The sequence below is a fragment of the Ctenocephalides felis genome, unplaced genomic scaffold, assembly GCF_003426905.1.
Source record: "Ctenocephalides felis isolate EL2017-DRISC unplaced genomic scaffold, ASM342690v1 CF-g0.4_SCAFFOLD_01604, whole genome shotgun sequence".
NCBI classification, from domain to species: Eukaryota; Metazoa; Arthropoda; class Insecta; order Siphonaptera; family Pulicidae; genus Ctenocephalides; species Ctenocephalides felis.
This window is the reverse complement of record NW_020537758.1, coordinates 39,232,551-39,251,141: the sequence shown is the minus strand read 5'-3', so window position 1 is coordinate 39,251,141 and position 18,591 is coordinate 39,232,551. Positions and strand designations below refer to the sequence as shown.

General features: G+C 27.0%; 3 protein-coding genes across 3 annotated transcripts; 1 reads left to right on the top strand and 2 right to left on the bottom strand.

Moving 5' to 3' along the window:
* Positions 1-4,838: 4,838 nt before the first annotated feature.
* LOC113373723 (cysteine protease ATG4C-like) lies at positions 4,839-8,333 on the bottom strand. Its single transcript, XM_026614000.1, has 3 exons — positions 8,045-8,333; positions 4,971-5,150; positions 4,839-4,900 (listed from the first exon to the last, which is right to left on the bottom strand). Exons 1-3 carry the CDS (start codon positions 8,181-8,183, stop codon positions 4,839-4,841), a joined length of 381 nt encoding a protein of 126 aa, XP_026469785.1. The 5' UTR covers positions 8,184-8,333.
* A 1,062-nt stretch (positions 8,334-9,395) lies between these two features.
* Positions 9,396-11,422, bottom strand: LOC113372603 (zinc finger protein 558-like). Its single transcript, XM_026612961.1, has one exon. The coding sequence runs from the start codon at positions 11,317-11,319 to the stop codon at positions 9,568-9,570; it is 1,752 nt and encodes a 583-aa protein (XP_026468746.1). The 5' UTR covers positions 11,320-11,422; the 3' UTR covers positions 9,396-9,567.
* A 5,611-nt stretch (positions 11,423-17,033) lies between these two features.
* LOC113373722 (platelet-activating factor acetylhydrolase IB subunit beta-like) lies at positions 17,034-17,525 on the top strand. Its single transcript, XM_026613999.1, has one exon. The coding sequence runs from the start codon at positions 17,034-17,036 to the stop codon at positions 17,523-17,525; it is 492 nt and encodes a 163-aa protein (XP_026469784.1).
* The last annotated feature ends 1,066 nt before the right edge of the window (positions 17,526-18,591 follow it).

Below are 18,591 nucleotides of genomic sequence, written 5' to 3'. Positions count from 1 at the left end.
ACCACCTGCAACAAAATAGATAGTTATTAATAATTTGGCGTTTAACACAAATTATAAAAGTTTGCGATGTAAAAAATAATTATGGTTTACAATCTTACACTCCTTGTTAACGTTCTGAAAAAAGTTTGTTTAGGCAAACCAAATTGTAATCGAATGATAACCAGATTCTAATTTGATTCCGACGCGAATCCGCCTCGATCCCGAATAGATTCTAATCAGACTCTTCCTCACCAGATTCTAACGAAAACTCTCCTTTACCAGATTCTGACCGAATTTTTACTTGATTCTGGGTCCATTACAACTAAAATCTTTTCCAAACATTGCAAAAATCTTACATTCTTGTTAAATCTTATTATAATCAAACAGGGTTTTAAACAGTGACAATGCTAGTAATTTGTTTTAGAATTTAACCCTTTCCACTCGGATGACGAGAATATTATTCTCGCAATTGGCGAGTGCAAAGGGTTAATTATATTTCACATTTTTGTAGTGTTGTAAAAAGCAATGCAATTATATTATTAATTTGCATATAATATTTTCCTTGCTGAGCATGCATATTGAAATATGATTGAAAATGTTATTGTTATAGTATATGAAAATATTAGTACTTCTTTTAAAAGCTAATTTTAACAAGAAGGATAGTAAATAATTGAATTTAATTTCATGCCTTTGCCATAAAATTAATTTAATTTGCTTGTTCTGAAATAACATTTTATTGTTATTTGAGATATAATAAAGCCATATAAATATTAAAGAAAAACATAAAGGGTACACATACATTTGAACGAATTAGAAATGTGTGTAGAACAATAGAATAATAAATACTTAAAAGCAATTGATAAATCAACCAATTATTTGTAATTGATTATAATAATTTGAAAATAATGATAATACTATCCTTAACTAAAAATCGCGTAACGAATATTTAAAGGATTTTTTTAACCATCAGAAGAATCTCAAAATCTACAAGCCTTAAATAAACTATCCCAATATTATAACATTTTTTCTTTAAGTTATTGTATATCTAATACTAATGTTAGACTTAATATTGTTTTAGAGTTGTATTTTACTGTAATTAATTCAATTAAGATAATTTATTTTCTGTAATTACTAAATTTAATCCTTTATCCAAAATTTAAATATTAATATAAATATAAATATTTACTTGGACTTTGACAAATTTCCTTCCACAAGAAAAAAGCATTTATGATAGAGTAAGAGTTTAATACAATATTTAAATTAAATAAATAAGCTTGCCTTATGCTTTTTTACAATATATTGCTAAATTTTAATTACGTTGTAAGGTTTTAAGCTATCAACTTCTTATTATAATTTACCTATAATTACACTTAATTTTATATCTTTGCCATAAATTATTTTTATTTTGATTGTTCAGAAACATAAAACAAAAACATTTGCAATATAAAAAAGCCATATAATGTTACATTTGTTACCTTTTATAATGAAACACAATTCAATCTGATATCCACTTACAATATATAATCAATAAACTTTTTAAAAAATCGATCAACGATATGTAACTAGTCAAACGTACAATCGAATTAAAATTATTTGTCAAATCTTGCCATGCGGTCGTAACTAATTTTAAACAATTTTTTTACTCTAGAGAAATTAAATTTTAACACTATATTTATTGCATAGTTCAGTTTTTTTCGAAGTAAGTAATAAATGTTTTACTTAAGGAAATCTGTTATAATTGAAATATTTTTCTAGCTAAATTGAATGTATAGTGCACTCAAGTTAAAATTAATAAATAAATACAAGAGTGTGTTTATGAAAAAAAATCTGTATTATAAAAGTATGCCAGAGGATATTCAAACTTTGAAGGTAAGTCTTAATGAAAATATATCTTTAAAAATATATATCTATAAAAAATCCACCTAACAAAAATGAAACTTTAAAGAATATAAATAATAATTTATATTATTATTATTTATTAGGATCTTTGAAATCTTTTATTAAAACGTGTAAAGAACTAATATATTATATCCTTGATTTACGAACTTTTATGATCACACTCATAGGCCAGTTTTTGAGAATCTCCACAAAAAGGTAAACTTTATTTATGTACTCTCTCGTACACGCATGTTTTATAATATTTATTTTTTAATTTATAAAAATTAAGAATAAAGTAAATTTAGAATAATTTCTTATTAAAATATCTGCAAACATCGCACTCACTCTTAGTCACAAAAGTTTTGTATACATAACGCATTATTAACAAAATTACGCATATAATATTTATTTTGTTCGATCGACTCTTATGACGCTAATTAAACTTTCAAATACACAATGTTCAAAGGTAACCAACTTCTCTAAAAAAAAAACTTTTTTTAAACAATAAATGAATAGCAATGAAGATGCAATAATTCTTCTAAGCTTTAGTTATACCGAGAAAAAATATAAGTTAGAATAATTATAAGAATAAATAGCTTGGATTTCGCTCCATAGAGAGAACTCAACTCTTTTATTGGAGGAAAAAAAAGGATTATAAAATTCCAGATTATATTTCATCTCAAGAGATTTGCTAACAAAACAAGTAATTGAACAAAAGTACAATTTCCAAATATTTTTTATTATCACCTGATATTTTGCTTCATGTTTCATAATATTTGCAACAGAAGAACCAAGATAATCAGGTGTAAGTGGTATTTTGCCTTAACTAGATTTTAAGTCTAGTTAAAAAGATTTTAAGTCGACAAAAGAACAAATTTTAGCTCACACAACAAGAGTCCTGCTCATTTTTTCAACCTTTTTTGCAAATTGTATAAATAATTTCTAGATGTCTAAACTCTCAAGTTATTGGAAACAAAATTTCTCTATAATATTTATATTAGTAGATCTATAATTATATTATCACAACAAACCGTTGCAGAATCATCATAATATTATTTCATCTTCATGAATCATAAATATTTCTAGAACATATTTTGTGCGATATGAAGTGATTAATAAATTCCAAATATAGTGTCATTGATTTTTGATCCATTTATCCTTTATAATTCACAATCACAATAAATGCAAAGAAAAACATACTACACCAGCTGTGAAGTTATCAAAATACATTCTTTTATCAAACTTTGGATAAATCTAGTATATAAATTATACAAACAAGATAAAAACAAATTGGCAAAAAATAAAGCCATTAATTTGCAATCAAAAACCATCGACAAATTTAATGTTGCCTCAAATTATAATATATAGCAAAAACATTGTTTACAACATCTTTCATAAAAAACGATAAGAGTAAATTTTATGAGCACATAAAATATTAAAATTATATTGCAAGGAAATACGTCATACTCTGATGTAATTTTTTTTATCAATTATGAACAGATGATTAATGTTCACTGAAAGTTATGTATTTTGACTCATATTTCACAAATATTCTGAAAACACTTCAAATTTATTAAATTACACACATCATAACCTAGTATGTAATCATAGAAAAAATAACATTATTAAAATTTAGTAGAACAAGTAAATTCTCACGTATTACAGTTTATTTGTAAATTCTAATTGCTGTTAAAAACACGAAATTCTTTAAATTGTGTATACTTTACGGATTATTTAAAAATATATTATTGATAACAAGCCAGCACTTATATCATTTGTTATTTTAACTGAATGGTATTGGTATTTTGCCTTGAGGCAAGTTACATGAACTTCCCGATATGTGCAAATAATTCATTTATGAGTAAGGCCGTAATATTTCAGTAAGTTCTATAAGACCATGGTATATATCGCCAAAAAAGTTCCATAAAAATCGGCTTAATTTTTTTTTTCAACAGTTAATTGCCAGAAAACGGCTCGATAGATCTTTACCTAAAACTAATCAGTACCATTCCCAACTAATATCTTTCGAACAGTTTTTGATTTTTTAAAATTGATTCGGTAGTATGAGCTTAAATGTGAACGAAAAGTTTAATACTTTTTTCCTTTCCTTTTTCTAAATTTCAAAGAAACGGCTCGACCGATCGTCGCATAAAACTGAGAAACGATAATCCCCATCGAGATACATCAAATGACATTTAAATTTCTAAAATCGGTTCAGGCGTTTTTGAGAAAACGTCGAGTTACGACAAAAACTCTGTTCACATACACGCACACACACACACATACTTTTTCCAAATTTGGTATCATTCGATTCAGAATGGCTTGAAACGTCGAGAAAACATAAATCGGCGAATCGGATTTTTTTATGGAAACAAAATTCTCCTTCGGGAAGTTAATAATATATTTTATACAAGTGTTTTTCTATTTCAATACCTTTATATATAAAATAAATTGTATATGATGAGAATATTTAATGTTGATTTCCACCAATTTTAAATTTGTCATTAATTTATTTACGACTTAAAAGTAAGAAAATATTATGTACCTAACGAAATATAGTTTTTGTAACTTCAAATAGAATTGGCAAAATCAAAAATAAAATTTGTATATTTATTTGAAGATATTTTGGCATACCACATCATACAGAATATAAATGTGTATGCTTAATAAAACGATTGACTTTTTGAGTGATTTAAGACTTAGATCTGCATAAAACTTACAAATATAGCTTGGAACACTCGTCAGCCCATGTAAATAACAAAATTCCAGCATTAAATTTCAGAGTTCACATATTTCAAAAAGTTAAAAGTCCCTAAGCGTTTAAGTCAGAGAAATATTTTATTTAATTGTAGTTTTCTAAAATAATTAAATATGCTTCATATTATAATTCATTTCAGTTGCTTAATATCTAATTCAAAATATATTTCCAAGTAAAAATAGTCCTTCTCGAATACTAGTAATTGAATAGTATTTGATCACTACTAGTTAAATTCTTCTAATAAAAATCTATCAAACGCGGTTAGGTTAACCGTTGGGTTGCAATCTAAATACGCCAGTTCATATAAAGACAGAACAAAAAAATATATTTTATTAATAAAATAAATAATACTCACTATCTCCTTCCCAAACATTATCCATGCCGGTTGCATCAGTAGCCAGTTCCATGGAACTAATTGAGCTACCCAAAACTTCCACCGAAGACTCCGGCGATGGAGATTTTTTGTGGTAGCATCTGCCCAAAAGCCAAACTGGGAGCTCTTTTGAGAAATTTGTACGAATTTTAACTGTCCAGCCTGTAAATAAAAGGGAAATAAAAATACCAGACATTAAAACTAACGGGTGACCATATTTGATCACATCTCTTATGGTACATGAGTAAGAGCCATATATTTTTGTATAGCCACTATATCATAATTTTGAATAATTCAATTTACATGTACTTAACTTATATAAGATTATAGTCCAGTAAGTTTAAATTAGGTTAGAATCTCGGAATTCGAGATACCTAGCTGTAAGTGAATTAAATACTTGAATTTTGCATCCTAAAAATTGTCTCAAAACCTACATATGTTGCGTACACTATGTAGGTTTTGAGACAACTTTTAGGGTGCAAAATACAAGAATTTACAGGCTTACAGCTGGGTATCTCGAATTCCCAGGTGAACTTACTATAATGACTGGACTATTATTGGAGACCATGGATTATTTGACACCCAGTTTTTTAATTTACTAGTACATAGTAGTACAATATCAGGCTAATGTCTGTTAATTTGGATTAAAATATGACAAATTAAATTACTTTAAATTATGTTCTAAAGCTTTCAAATAAAACCACAATGATTTGCGTAATAAAGCCCCCATAAAATTTCTTTTTTAATAATCTTATCTTCTTATATATAAAAATGGAGCTCTCGATCAAATGATTCGGTAAAACTCGAAAACGGCTAAACCGATTTGGCCAGTCTTAGTCTTGAAAAATTCATGCCAATTCAGAAAAGGTCGGAAAGGTGAGATATTATTTCAAAATCGCGTAGAAACTTTACATTTTTTATTTGAAATTTTTTGTAGAAGCGTAATTTAAATAAAACAATGGACGGTGGCTAATACCTCAAATGTCAAATGTTTTTGACAAATGATATTCAATTACGTTTAATAGGATGTTTTACGTGAATATTATTTAATTATGATCAAATTGTAGTAAGTAGTTTTGTTTGTAGTTTTATTTATATACAAAAACGTTAGTAAACGGGCCGCAAGTGTTACTAGAGACTCAAAATATCAACTTTTTTGAAATGTTCATATGAAAATGCACTTTTTGGCATATTTTTCTCAAACACGGTGCTCTGAAAGATCTCATTTGTATAATTATATACTCATTGGTATTTATAAAACATTTTCTAGGTTATTTTATTTTTTATTCATATTATTTAAATTCAGAACCAAAATTTGGTATCGATCAAAGAGACATTTTGTCGAATAATATTTTCCCTGTTATAATTTCCCAGAACTTATCGAAGAATAGATAGAAATATATGAAAGTCCGGGGTTAAAAAAGTCCACGATCGATGTGTCAAAAACCAGTAAAGTTAAGCATTGTTTAACAACAATATTTGAAAGTATAGGAAAGAAGATGTATAACCAGCTATAATCTTGATTTGAAAACGGTAATCTTTGAAATGGGGGAGATAAACGGTAATCTTTGAAAATTCATAATAAAAGTATTTTCTTCCGTTGGTAGTTTTTTAGCATTAGTTAAAAATATAATTATTCTGTAAAATACGTTTAAAATTATAATAAGGCTTTAAACCCTTTTGCCACCTGCCCGTTTCAAGTTACCCCGCCTATAGGGTAAAAAGGTCTAGATAGGTAAGGTTTAGAATCTACCTTACTTAGCAAAACAACGTTTGCCGGGTCAATATTTTTAATAATATACTGTAAAAATATAATATATTTTCCCATTATTTAATCCATTTACAGCTTTACTTTAAAATACTGTAAAAATATAATACCTTTCCCAAAATATAATCTAATAAATTATTAATTTTTCGCATAATTTAATCTAATTACATTCTGAGAATAGAAATGGAATTTGCATGAAGGTTTTAACCCCTAAATCAGCAAACAAAATGTGTGCTAAGAACTATGTTATTGATGGATTTCATCAGATATACTTAACTTAAATATTTTTATATACAAATAAGTGGAATATACGTTTGGGCGTTAAGTTTATCAAATACTTAAATGATGGAAAATTAAAAACACTCCATTAAAGATATTTCTATGAAGTTCAAGTATTTATAATCAAGTGGTTTTACATATACAAAACTGTAGTAATATAGTTATGTATCGTAATTGTAGTAATCAGTTGTGTATCGCAATATCTAAAGCTCACTAAACAAATAGAAAAATTCCAATGGTCTAAGATTTTTAAATTTATTTCCTTTAGACTTTTTCAAAAATATATGTCAACACCAAAACTTGGAAAATCTTAAAAAGCGCTTTGATATCAATATCATGAATTCGGTGAATAATTTAAAGAACAATTTTATACTTAAGTAAAATATTTAATTCATAATCTTCAAAAGGTTAAGTTAAAAAAAAAACAATATTACAATGTTCGAATTACTTAGAAATGATCAGTTAGAAACTAATTTAATCAATATATTGACTATAGTGTGAAAAACTACATTGATGAGTTTTGTCAGTAGGAGTCTTTTTTCATGCCAACGTGTTATTTTTTATAATTTGAACTATTAGCTAGTTAAATTTTAAACATTTTTTGGTAAATTGTTCGGAATTAACAGATGAAGAGAACGTTTTTGGCTAGTTTATAACTAATATTTTTATAACTTGTAAAATTAATCTAAAGAAAAAATTCCACACACACCTATGGGCATTAAACTTATATTGATTAGGCATACAATTACGATTACAATGGTATAATATTTTTTATATATAATATACGTCAACAAGTAATAAAAATACGTTATCAAGCGTATAATATTACATGATTGAAAAACGAAACATATCAAATTTAAATACATAATGAAATGCGTCGACAAAATTTCAACAGTTTATTAAAAAAATATTAATATATTAATCTATTAGATATATTTGGGAATGTATGAATAATAAATATTGTGCATAATAATAAATATATGTGAAAAAAAATATTATGACCACTTACCATATTTCATATTATTCCACATAGACATAAGCTTTGTTTCCACTTTATTTTTCGATTGTGCATCTTCCAGCCTGTTATTGGAAGAATTACCAAAATTACCAAATCCTATCTTATCCCAACTTAGTACTTCATAACTCATTTTATATTTTATCTATCCCGATGTTGATGCCAATAATATTTTTAGAATTACATTTTATACACATAAATACACTTCACTTAAAAATAGATTTTATTTAAATCACACTAAAAATATTATTTTAAGGAAATCTTTTAACCTTAACTTAGCATATATTTGAATTCTTATGGTTTTAATATATAAATTAAATTAATAAAATATGAGATCAATAACTGTAACAACTGCACTTATTTACTGTAGTAGTTTCATTCAAAATATTTGTTATTATGATAACATATTCAGATTTTTCGATGCATATATCACGCCTGTCACAAACGTCAATTCTTCTAAAACACCAGTTCATTGAAGAAGCAAGTGCGCCAACATTGTAAAAAAAAACATCACATTAAACGCGAAGTTCAAATTATTTAATTAATTTAAAATTTTCTTTTGTTTGTTGTGCAAGCAACAATAATAAATTAATAGGTGCGCTTGAATTATTTATGAAAATTGGAAAAACTATTACAAATCTATATGAACAGTGTCCAGCAAAAACAATAAACAATTTAAGTTTCACTGTGTAAAAATAAATTATATTACAAAAACAAAATAACAATAACTCAAACAAATAATAATCATTCCAACAATCTTGAATATTTGAAAACACACATGCTTTAAAATTTAGCATTAACAAATAATTTGCTTTAGGATTACATCAACATTTCAAAGAATTCAAAAATTGAGTAGTGACAATAGTACTACTCGTAAGAAAATAGTAATAATATAAGAAATATCTGAAAACTTATTAAAAACAACCGTGTTTATTCTAATAAAATACATTACATACATTTGAGTTTACAATTTAACATTGAAATATAAAATTCAAAATATTTTTTCAAAATACATTACTTAAGCATAAATTTGTAAGTTGAGCGATTTTGAGTATTATTTTCTTGAATATATTGACAACAAAAGAAATATATACATCAAAATGAGTGAATTTTTATATTATTAAAATGAAAATGAAAATAAATTGTGAATAGCATTGCATATGGCTATGTAACCAAAATCATAACATAATATTTTACTAACATTTGCTGTTAGTAAGATATAAAATCAATTCGTACAATATGCATAACACACTTTGCATATAAATTTATATAATAATTTACTAAGTTCAAATTAAATCCACAATAGATAATATACTGTAATTAATAATAATAAATTGTTGGTATATGTTTAGTATTTAAAAAATTATCCTAATAAACAAAAAATGTTTGGTAAAGTTATCTGATCGTGAGTTAAAGAAAAATGTAATAACTCGCCTGCATGTGTTTTAGCTTGTCAATTAAATAAATATGCAATGGTGATTTGCATTAAACATTTGCATTGAACTTTTTATACTGTGCTAAGGATTATACATAAAGTTTGTACTAGATTTGTGATAATCTATAACATTATGATCTTTAGTATAATCAAGCAAAATGTGCGTTTTATCATAATCAATATGAGTTTTCATATAATCGTTATGCTTTAGAAAATCTGAGTTAATTTTACTACAATCACTTTGTTTAGTAAAATCTAGTTGTAAATTGGTTTTTGAATAATCTGCAATTTCATCCATTAAGTTAGTTTTTGAATAATCGTTATGTTTTGTGTAATCTGTGGGCATAATATTTGTGTTGTCGTTTGTAACTAGCTGCAAATCCATTGGTACTAAATCTTGTTCATGCATTAATAAAATATTTGAAGATTGCATAGGTATTTGAGAGTATGTTATGTTTTCACTAGGAGGATTTACTCTAGTTGAGTATTTGTTTTGAGGTTTGCTACCATTGTGCTGTTTCAAATGCCTTTGAAGTGCTGAAGACTGATTAAACCTCGCATCACAAAATGTGCAACAAAAAGGTTTTTCACCCGTATGGATACGAAAATGGCATGTTAAGTTTGAACTATTAGAAAATTCTTTTCCACATTCACTACATTTATGTCTTTTTTCACCTATGTGTACAGTACGCATATGTACATTAAGGTAAGATGTTTTATAAAAAGCTTTACCACAAATTTTGCAGATATGATTTTTAATTCCTGTGTGAGTACCAGCATGACTTGCCAATTCTGTAGATGATTTGAATGCACGTCGACAAAGAGTACAAACATAATTTCTGATCCCTGAGTGAATTTTTTGATGTGCATGCAAATTACTAGATGTCGAAAACATTTTGCTACATATCTCACATTGAAAAGGCCGTTCACCAGTATGAGTTCTCATATGCAGTGCGAGATTTCCAGTTTGTGCAAATTTCCGTTTGCAAACATTACATTCGTAAGGTTTTTCACCAGAGTGCGTACGTAGATGAGCTTCAAGATAACCACTGTAGTTGAAAGTTTTACCACACTCAAAACATTGTTCAGGTTGCTTCAACAATTTCATCTCTTTTGGTCTAATAGATTTTTTTCTACAATTCAAACTTTTAGCTTTATCGTTTTTACATTTTTTCTTTAATGGATTTTTTACATCTTCATACATCTCATTGCACTTATCCTTAATTAAACTATTTTTACTTGACATACACTGACTTAAGTTTGTAGCTTCATTTAGAATTGATTGAGTGTCTTTCTCTTGATGATTATGACTATGGCTATGATTTAGTAAAGGAATAGCCTCAAGTGTAGTTAATTGACTTACTTTAAATGCTGAATCAGCAGTTGTTCCGCAATTAGTTAAATCTGTCACAACATCGTTAACAACATTGTCTTGAGTTTTATTCAACATTTCACAAACAACATTCATAGCCGCATATATTTCTTCATCTTTTACCTGAGTTGCATTATCACTGATGCTACCTTGTAAACATGATTCTTCTTTAACATTATTTTTGTGAGTAATTATACAATCTAAACCTAAATATTGACGCAATCTCATATCTGAGTTTTCACATTGCTGTTTGAACTGGTAAGCTACACCTAGTCGATAAACACAGTTATTGCAAAGAACTGATGGTAGGCCATCATTTTCTAATATCTTTACAGTTGTGCAGTACATCATCATATCTGAGTGGCGTATGGCAAAATTTTTATTGAAAACAGACGTTAAAATGCCTTCCTGAAGGCACACTCTGCAAACTTTATTGATATCAAATTCATTGTTAACAGCCATCGTAAAAGCACGAATAGATTATTAATATCTAATTAATGATATTACTTTTTATATTATAATATTGAATTACGATAGGTATACTTTCCATTTTTATTGTTCCCCTTCATGAAACAGAAATTCTTTGTTTATCAATTAAAGGTTATGTGTTTGTACGTGTATATAGTTGGCAGGTTCTCACATCTGGCAGGTTCAGTTTCGTGGGCGTGGCCTATCGGCGAAGGCGTGGCCAACATTTAAATTCTAATTTTCTTTATGAAAATGATTAAAATATAATAATTTATTCAATTAAATTTCATTTATTTTGCATTATCTTTGTTTGAGATAAAAATCTTTAACCTACAATCAAGTATTTTTACATATGTCATAGTACATTGATACCAACCGACACGATCTGCCGTGTCAAAATATGTTCGAAGATATGTTGAAATAGTGTCGAGAGCCTGCCAGTGTTTATTTGGCAAATTTTTTACATTTATCTTATTAATAAGTGAATTAGTGATGAATATTAATAAATAACTATGAATATAAAGTAATAATGTTGTGTTTTATATTAGTTCTACATAGTGAAAGTTGTGTTTTTTGTTTCACAAATTAGTGGCGGGCCTGCCAGAATTTATTTGGCAAATTTTTTACATTTATCTTATCAATAACTGAATTAGTGATGAATATAAATAAATAACTATGAATATAAATTAATAATGTTGTGTTTTATATGAGTTCGACAACGTTTTCAGGCTACTTTTTGCAATTGTTAAAAATCGTTCTTGAGGTTATGTTAGTAGCGGGCCTGCCAGAATTTATTTGGCAATTTTTTTACATTTATCTTATCAATAACTGAATTAGTGATGAATATTAATAAATAACTATGAATATAAAGTAATAATGTTGTGTTTGATATTAGTTCTACATAGTGAAAGTTTGTTTTTGTTTCATAAATTAGTGGCGGGCCTGCCAGAATTATTTGGCAAATTTTTTACATTTATCTTATCAATAACTGAATCAGTGATGAATATAATAAATAACTATGAATATAAATTAATAATGTTGTGTTTTATATGAGTTCGACAACGTTTTCAGGCTACTTTTTGCAATTGTTAAAAATCGTTCTTGAGGTTATGTTAGTAGCGGGCCTGCCAGAATTTATTTGGCAATTTTTTTACATTTATCTTATCAATAACTGAATTAGTGATGAATATTAATAAATAACTATGAATATAAAGTAATAATGTTGTGTTTTATATTAGTTCTACATAGTGAAAGTTGTGTTTTTTGTTTCACAAATTAGTGGCGGGCCTGCCAGAATTTATTTGGCAAATTTTTTACATTTATCTTATCAATAACTGAATTAGTGATGAATATTAATAAATAACTATGAATATAAAGTAATAATGTTGTGTTTTATATTAGTTCGACAACGTTTTCAGGCTACTTTTTGCAATTGTCAACAATCGTTCTTGAGGTTATGTTAGTGGCGGGTCTGCCAGAATTTATTTGGCAAATTTTTTACATTTATCTTATCAATAACTGAATCAGTGATGAATATTAATAAATAACTATGAATATAAAGTAATAATGTTGTGTTTTATATTAGTTCTACATAGTGAAAGTTGTGTTTTTTGTTTCACAAATTAGTGGCGGGCCTGCCAGAATTTATTTGGCAAATTTTTTACATTTATCTTATCAATAACTGAATCAGTGATGAATATTAATAAATAACTATGAATATAAATTAATAATGTTGTGTTTTATATTAGTTCGACAACGTTTTCAGGCTACTTTTTGCAATTGTTAAAAATCGTTCTTGAGGTTATGTTAGTAGCGGGCCTGCCAGAATTTATTTGGCAATTTTTTTACATTTATCTTATCAATAACTGAATTAGTGATGAATATTAATAAATAACTATGAATATAAAGTAATAATGTTGTGTTTGATATTAGTTCTACATAGTGAAAGTTGTTTTTGTTTCATAAATTAGTGGCGGGCCTGCCAGAATTTAATTGGCAAATTTTTACATTTATCTTATCAATAACTGAATCAGTGATGAATATAAATAAATAACTATGAATATAAATTAATAGTTGTGTTTTATATGAGTTCGACAACGTTTTCAGGCTACTTTTTGCAATTGTTAAAAATCGTTCTTGAGGTTATGTTAGTAGCGGGCCTGCCAGAATTTATTTGGCAATTTTTTTACATTTATCTTATCAATAACTGAATTAGTGATGAATATTAATAAATAACTATGAATATAAAGTAATAATGTTGTGTTTGATATTAGTTCTACATAGTGAAAGTTGTTTTTTGTTTCATAAATTAGTGGCGGGCTAATAAAAATCTAAAAGTTCAGTAAATTTTTATTTATGCAAGAAAAACACTTTTTCTTTAAATAAATGCTTGAACACTAATAACTCTTCCGACTCTGGTGCAGAATTAGTAATAGATTTGTATCATAACTGTGTAGCTAAAGATTTCAATTTCTACCTAAAACCCTACTTATATGATAGGGATAGCTGCCAATCATATCTTATAGGATTTTTGGGTAAATATGCAATTAAATTGATGAATTTCTTCAGTTTGTATAATAATGAGTGGTTAGATGATATAATCATCGACTCTCATTTAGCATCAATTGGTAATAATAACAAAAACTTCAAAATTTTTACTGTTCATGAATATAACCATATTATGAATATTAAAAATGATAACTTTGTTCTAGATTTATCATCAGGTATAAAGTATATAGCGCCACATAATATTCATTCCCATTGGCTCTTAATCTTAATAGATACAGAAAAAAAACATTTCAGTGTCATTAATTCTTGTACTGATGATTTGACCGATTCCGAAATTTTTGATCAATTTTGCAATAACTGTTTAACAAACACAGAAAAATTGCAATGGAATTTTCATAAAATAACTTCCCCTCAACAGAATGATACTCATAGTTGTGGGCTTTTCACAATTAAAAATGCATCCTGTCTATTACAGAACATTGATTTAAATTATAAAATGGAACCTAGTACATATAGAGAAGAATTAATGACAAACTTTTTAAAAAGTATCTCACCGGTACAAAACATTTGTCCAATTTGCACCTCTTCTAGCGATTCGCTAACAGATCATCCTTCATATTATGCATGTACCAAATGCGATTCATGGTATAAACATGAACGAAATTCTGATTTATCACTAATAACATGCAAAAATAATTGTAATACAAAATTTAAGTCTTCTAGTGATTCCTGGATAAGCTGTGGGATGTGTAGTCGCTGGCTACATTATGATTGCGATAAAAGTCTAGCTTCAAAATCTTTATCGCCACGAGCTGTAGGAAGTCCTGACTTTAAATATTTTTGTATACTTTGTGTACTGCACAAAATGCACAAAACTTATACAAAATTACAAATTAAATAAAATACTGTCAACCTAAGAAGTGGATTGCAAGTGGTAAGACGAAAGAGATTTTTCTCTTATTAAAGAGAGACAAAATAATGTTTTCTGTTCTATAATCTTCTCTAACAAATATCCATTACTTTCAGAAGTAAATTCTCTATTTCTCTGTCTCTCTATTCTCTATTTCATTTTAATATTGTAAATGAAATTAAAAACAGAGAATGCATATTGTCTTATAAAATATCCACTAAAGAGAAATAAAATTCTCTATTGAGAATGAGATATGAAATTCTAATATCTCATCTATTCAAAGACAGTATATAAATTAACAATCCACTTATACAAATTTATAAATTAAATAAAATACTGTCAACCTAAGAAGTGGATTGCAAGTGGAAAGACAAAAGAGATTTTTCTCTTATTAAAGAGAGACAAAATAATGTTTTCTGTTCTATAATCTTCTCAAACAAATATCCATTACTTTCAGAAGTAATTTCTCTATTTCTCTGTCTCTCTATTCTCTATTTCATTTTAATATTGTAAATGAAATTAAAAACAGAGAATGCATATTGTCTTATAAAATATCCACTAAAGAGAAATAAAATTCTCTATTGAGAATGAGATATGAAATTCTAATATCTCATCTATTCAAAGACAGTATATAAATTAACAATCCACTTCTTAAACAGATATTGCATTAGCAATATCTGCACACTGCACGTTGTTTAGCAGTGAAAATATTTTTGGCAACACAAGTTCAGAAACCTTCTCGTGGTTGTTGCTGTTACGGATGTTAGAGTAATATATGACTTTGTTTTATGATTTACATTTGTTATATTTAATTCTATCATTCAACCGATGTCTGAACATGTAATGTAAGGATGTTAATATGAAATAAAAAGATTCATATTCAAGCGTAAATTTTATTTTTGACTATCTTGCATATTTGTATTTTTTTTCAGGGATTCAATTCAGATTCATATTCAGACGTAAATTATATTTTTGTCTATATTGTATTTTTTTTTCAGGGGTTGTATATATATTTTCAAAATGACTTTGTTTAGCATTCTATTCTTCTATAATAACTAATATATGGTGTGTACATATGTTCATGTTTATATATATATATATATATATATATATATATATTTATATATTTATTAACAAAGTCTAATAATCGGGCATAACATCAATAAAAAACATGAATTTCTTTCAAAAATTTATTTTAAATCCATACGTTTCGGATGTAATCCTAGCATTCATTCAGTGGAAAAATTAGTTGATCATGAGTTGATCTTAGTGTTAAATTGGAAAAATTTAATAATCCGTGGTATTAGGATATGGTAATGTACTACACTATGTATTATAAACATTAACTTGAAATTACACAATATTTTCACAAAATACTGATTTGAAAAAATCACAAATGGATCGTGTGTTATTCATAATATTGTGTAATTTCAAGTTAATGTTTATAATACATAGTGTAGTGCATTACCATATCCTAAAACCATGGATTATTAAATTTTTCCAATTTAACACTAAGATCAAATAATTTTTACACTGAATGAAGGCTAGGATTATATCCGAAACGTATGGATTTAAAATAAATTTTTGAAAGAAATTCATGCTTTTTATTGATGTTATGCCCGATTATTAAACTTTGTTAATACATATGTCAACATCTAATTCAGAATCATACAATATTTATATATATATATATATATATATATATACATATATATATATATATATATATATATAGATACAAGAAGAGTATATATATATATACAGTCCCAGCCAGGTCCTAGCCTATGGCATAGGTATATCTACAGTTTTGTTCTATGGCAACTTTCATTGGCAACACTGCTAGAAGGTGAAAGTGAATGGAAGTGAATTTTTGGAAAGTGAACGGAAGCAAATCTTTATTTTATTTTTGAGAGTTCACGCGTATCCACGAGTTTCCCTACTATAATAAATTAGTTTTTTGTGCAGACGTCCCGGAGTTTATGTAAGTTACTCTAATAATTTAGACATTTGTGCCAGAATTCTGATAAAGATATCTTTCCACAAGAGAGTGAATTATCAGTATTTACAAGTTTGTTTGTATTAAATATAAAGTTCTTCATTTATTATTACAGTTATTCACTATGAGTGGAAAGTTTGAAAATGTTAACAAATGCGCCATCCCTACTTCAAGGGCAAGTGACATGTGGCGTCAAAAACATTTAAATAATTTAAAATTGGCGAAGATTGACCACAACGTTATCCTCACTGGAGACTCCCTTATAGCAAACTGGAGAGGCATCCCATTTGGGACATGTTTCAAGCATTTCAAACTGCAAATTTTGGAATCGGAGGCGATAAAGTGGAACATGTTCTTTATCGTTTAAAAAACGGCGAATTATCAAATCTGAAAACCAAAATTGTGGTCATATTGGTAGGAACAAACAACACGGAACATAGCAAACCGCACGAAATTTATGAAGGAATTATTAAATGTGTGAGCATCGTTGAAGAATTGCTTCCGAGTGCTCACATAATTTTACCCACCATGCTTCCCAGAGGAAGAGTACCAAATGCCCAGCGCGATTGCTTGGAAGTCGTCAACAGTTTATTAAATAAATTTAACAATATAAATATGAATAGAAGACATATTCACATAGTGCACACACATAGAAATATTGTGGATGAAAGAGGTTTCATAACAAGAGAAATAATGTATGATTATTTGCATCTCACAGCCAAAGGCTATGATCAATGTTTTCAACCAGTAATTGATTTAATCAGAAAAATATTGACTGACAAATGAAAACCTATAATATTTTGCTTAACAATAATAAATTTATTCTCTTCATACTTCACTTGAACGCTCAGTCATTATTTTTGTGATTAATCGAGCACTGCCTCAAATCATTACTCATAGCCTTTGGATGATAGATGTAAATAGTCATACTTATTTTAAGTTATATTTTATATTTTGTACTACTTTATATCCACTAAAGGCAAATATTTTTTACAATATATGACTTTGTTACAATATATGACTTTGTTTTATGATTTACATTTGTTATATTTAATTGTATCATTCAACCGATGTCTGAACATGTAATGTAAGGATGTTAATATGAAATAAAAAGTTTCATATTCAAGCGTAAATTTTATTTTTGTCTATATTGAATATTTGTATTTTTTTTCAGGGGTTTGTATATATTATTTTCAAAATGACTTTATATTCATAGTTATTTACTAATATTCATCACTAATTCAGTTATTGATAAGATAAATGTAAAAAAATTTGCCAAATAAATTCTGGCAGACCCGCCACTAATTATGAAACAAAAAACACAACTTTCACTATGTAGAACTAATGTAAAACACAACATTATTACTTTATATTCATAGTTATTTATTAATATTCATCACTAATTCAGTTATTGATAAGATAAATGTAAAAAATTTGCCAAATAAATTCTGGCAGGCCCGCCACTAATTTGTGAAACAAAAAACAAACTTTCACTATGTAGAACTAATATAAAACACAACATTATTACTTTATATTCATAGTTATTTATTAATATTCATCACTAATTCAGTTATTGATAAGATAAATGTAAAAAATTTGCCAAATAAATTCTGGCAGGCCCGCCACTAATTTATGAAACAAAAAACAACTTTCACTATGTAGAACTAATATCAAACACAACATTATTACTTTATATTCATAGTTATTTATTAATATTCATCACTAATTCAGTTATTGATAAGATAAATGTAAAAAAATTGCCAAATAAATTCTGGCAGCCCGCCACTAACATAACCTCAAGAACGATTTTTAACAATTGCAAAAAGTAGCCTGAAAACGTTGTCGAACTAAT

Bases quoted from the DNA above. Each gene is read 5' to 3' on its own strand.
- LOC113373722 (XM_026613999.1), top strand. From the start codon at position 17,034: ATGTTTCAAGCATTTCAAACTGCAAATTTTGGAATCGGAGGCGATAAA.
- LOC113372603 (XM_026612961.1), bottom strand. From the start codon at position 11,319: ATGGCTGTTAACAATGAATTTGATATCAATAAAGTTTGCAGAGTGTGC.
- LOC113373723 (XM_026614000.1), bottom strand. From the start codon at position 8,183: ATGAGTTATGAAGTACTAAGTTGGGATAAGATAGGATTTGGTAATTTT. The intron at 5,151-8,044 runs GTAAGTGGTCAT...TTTTATTTACAG, and splicing joins GTGGAATAATATGAAATATG to GCTGGACAGTTAAAATTCGT. The intron at 4,901-4,970 runs GTGAGTATTATT...TGGCGTATTTAG, and splicing joins TAATGTTTGGGAAGGAGATA to ATTGCAACCCAACGGTTAAC.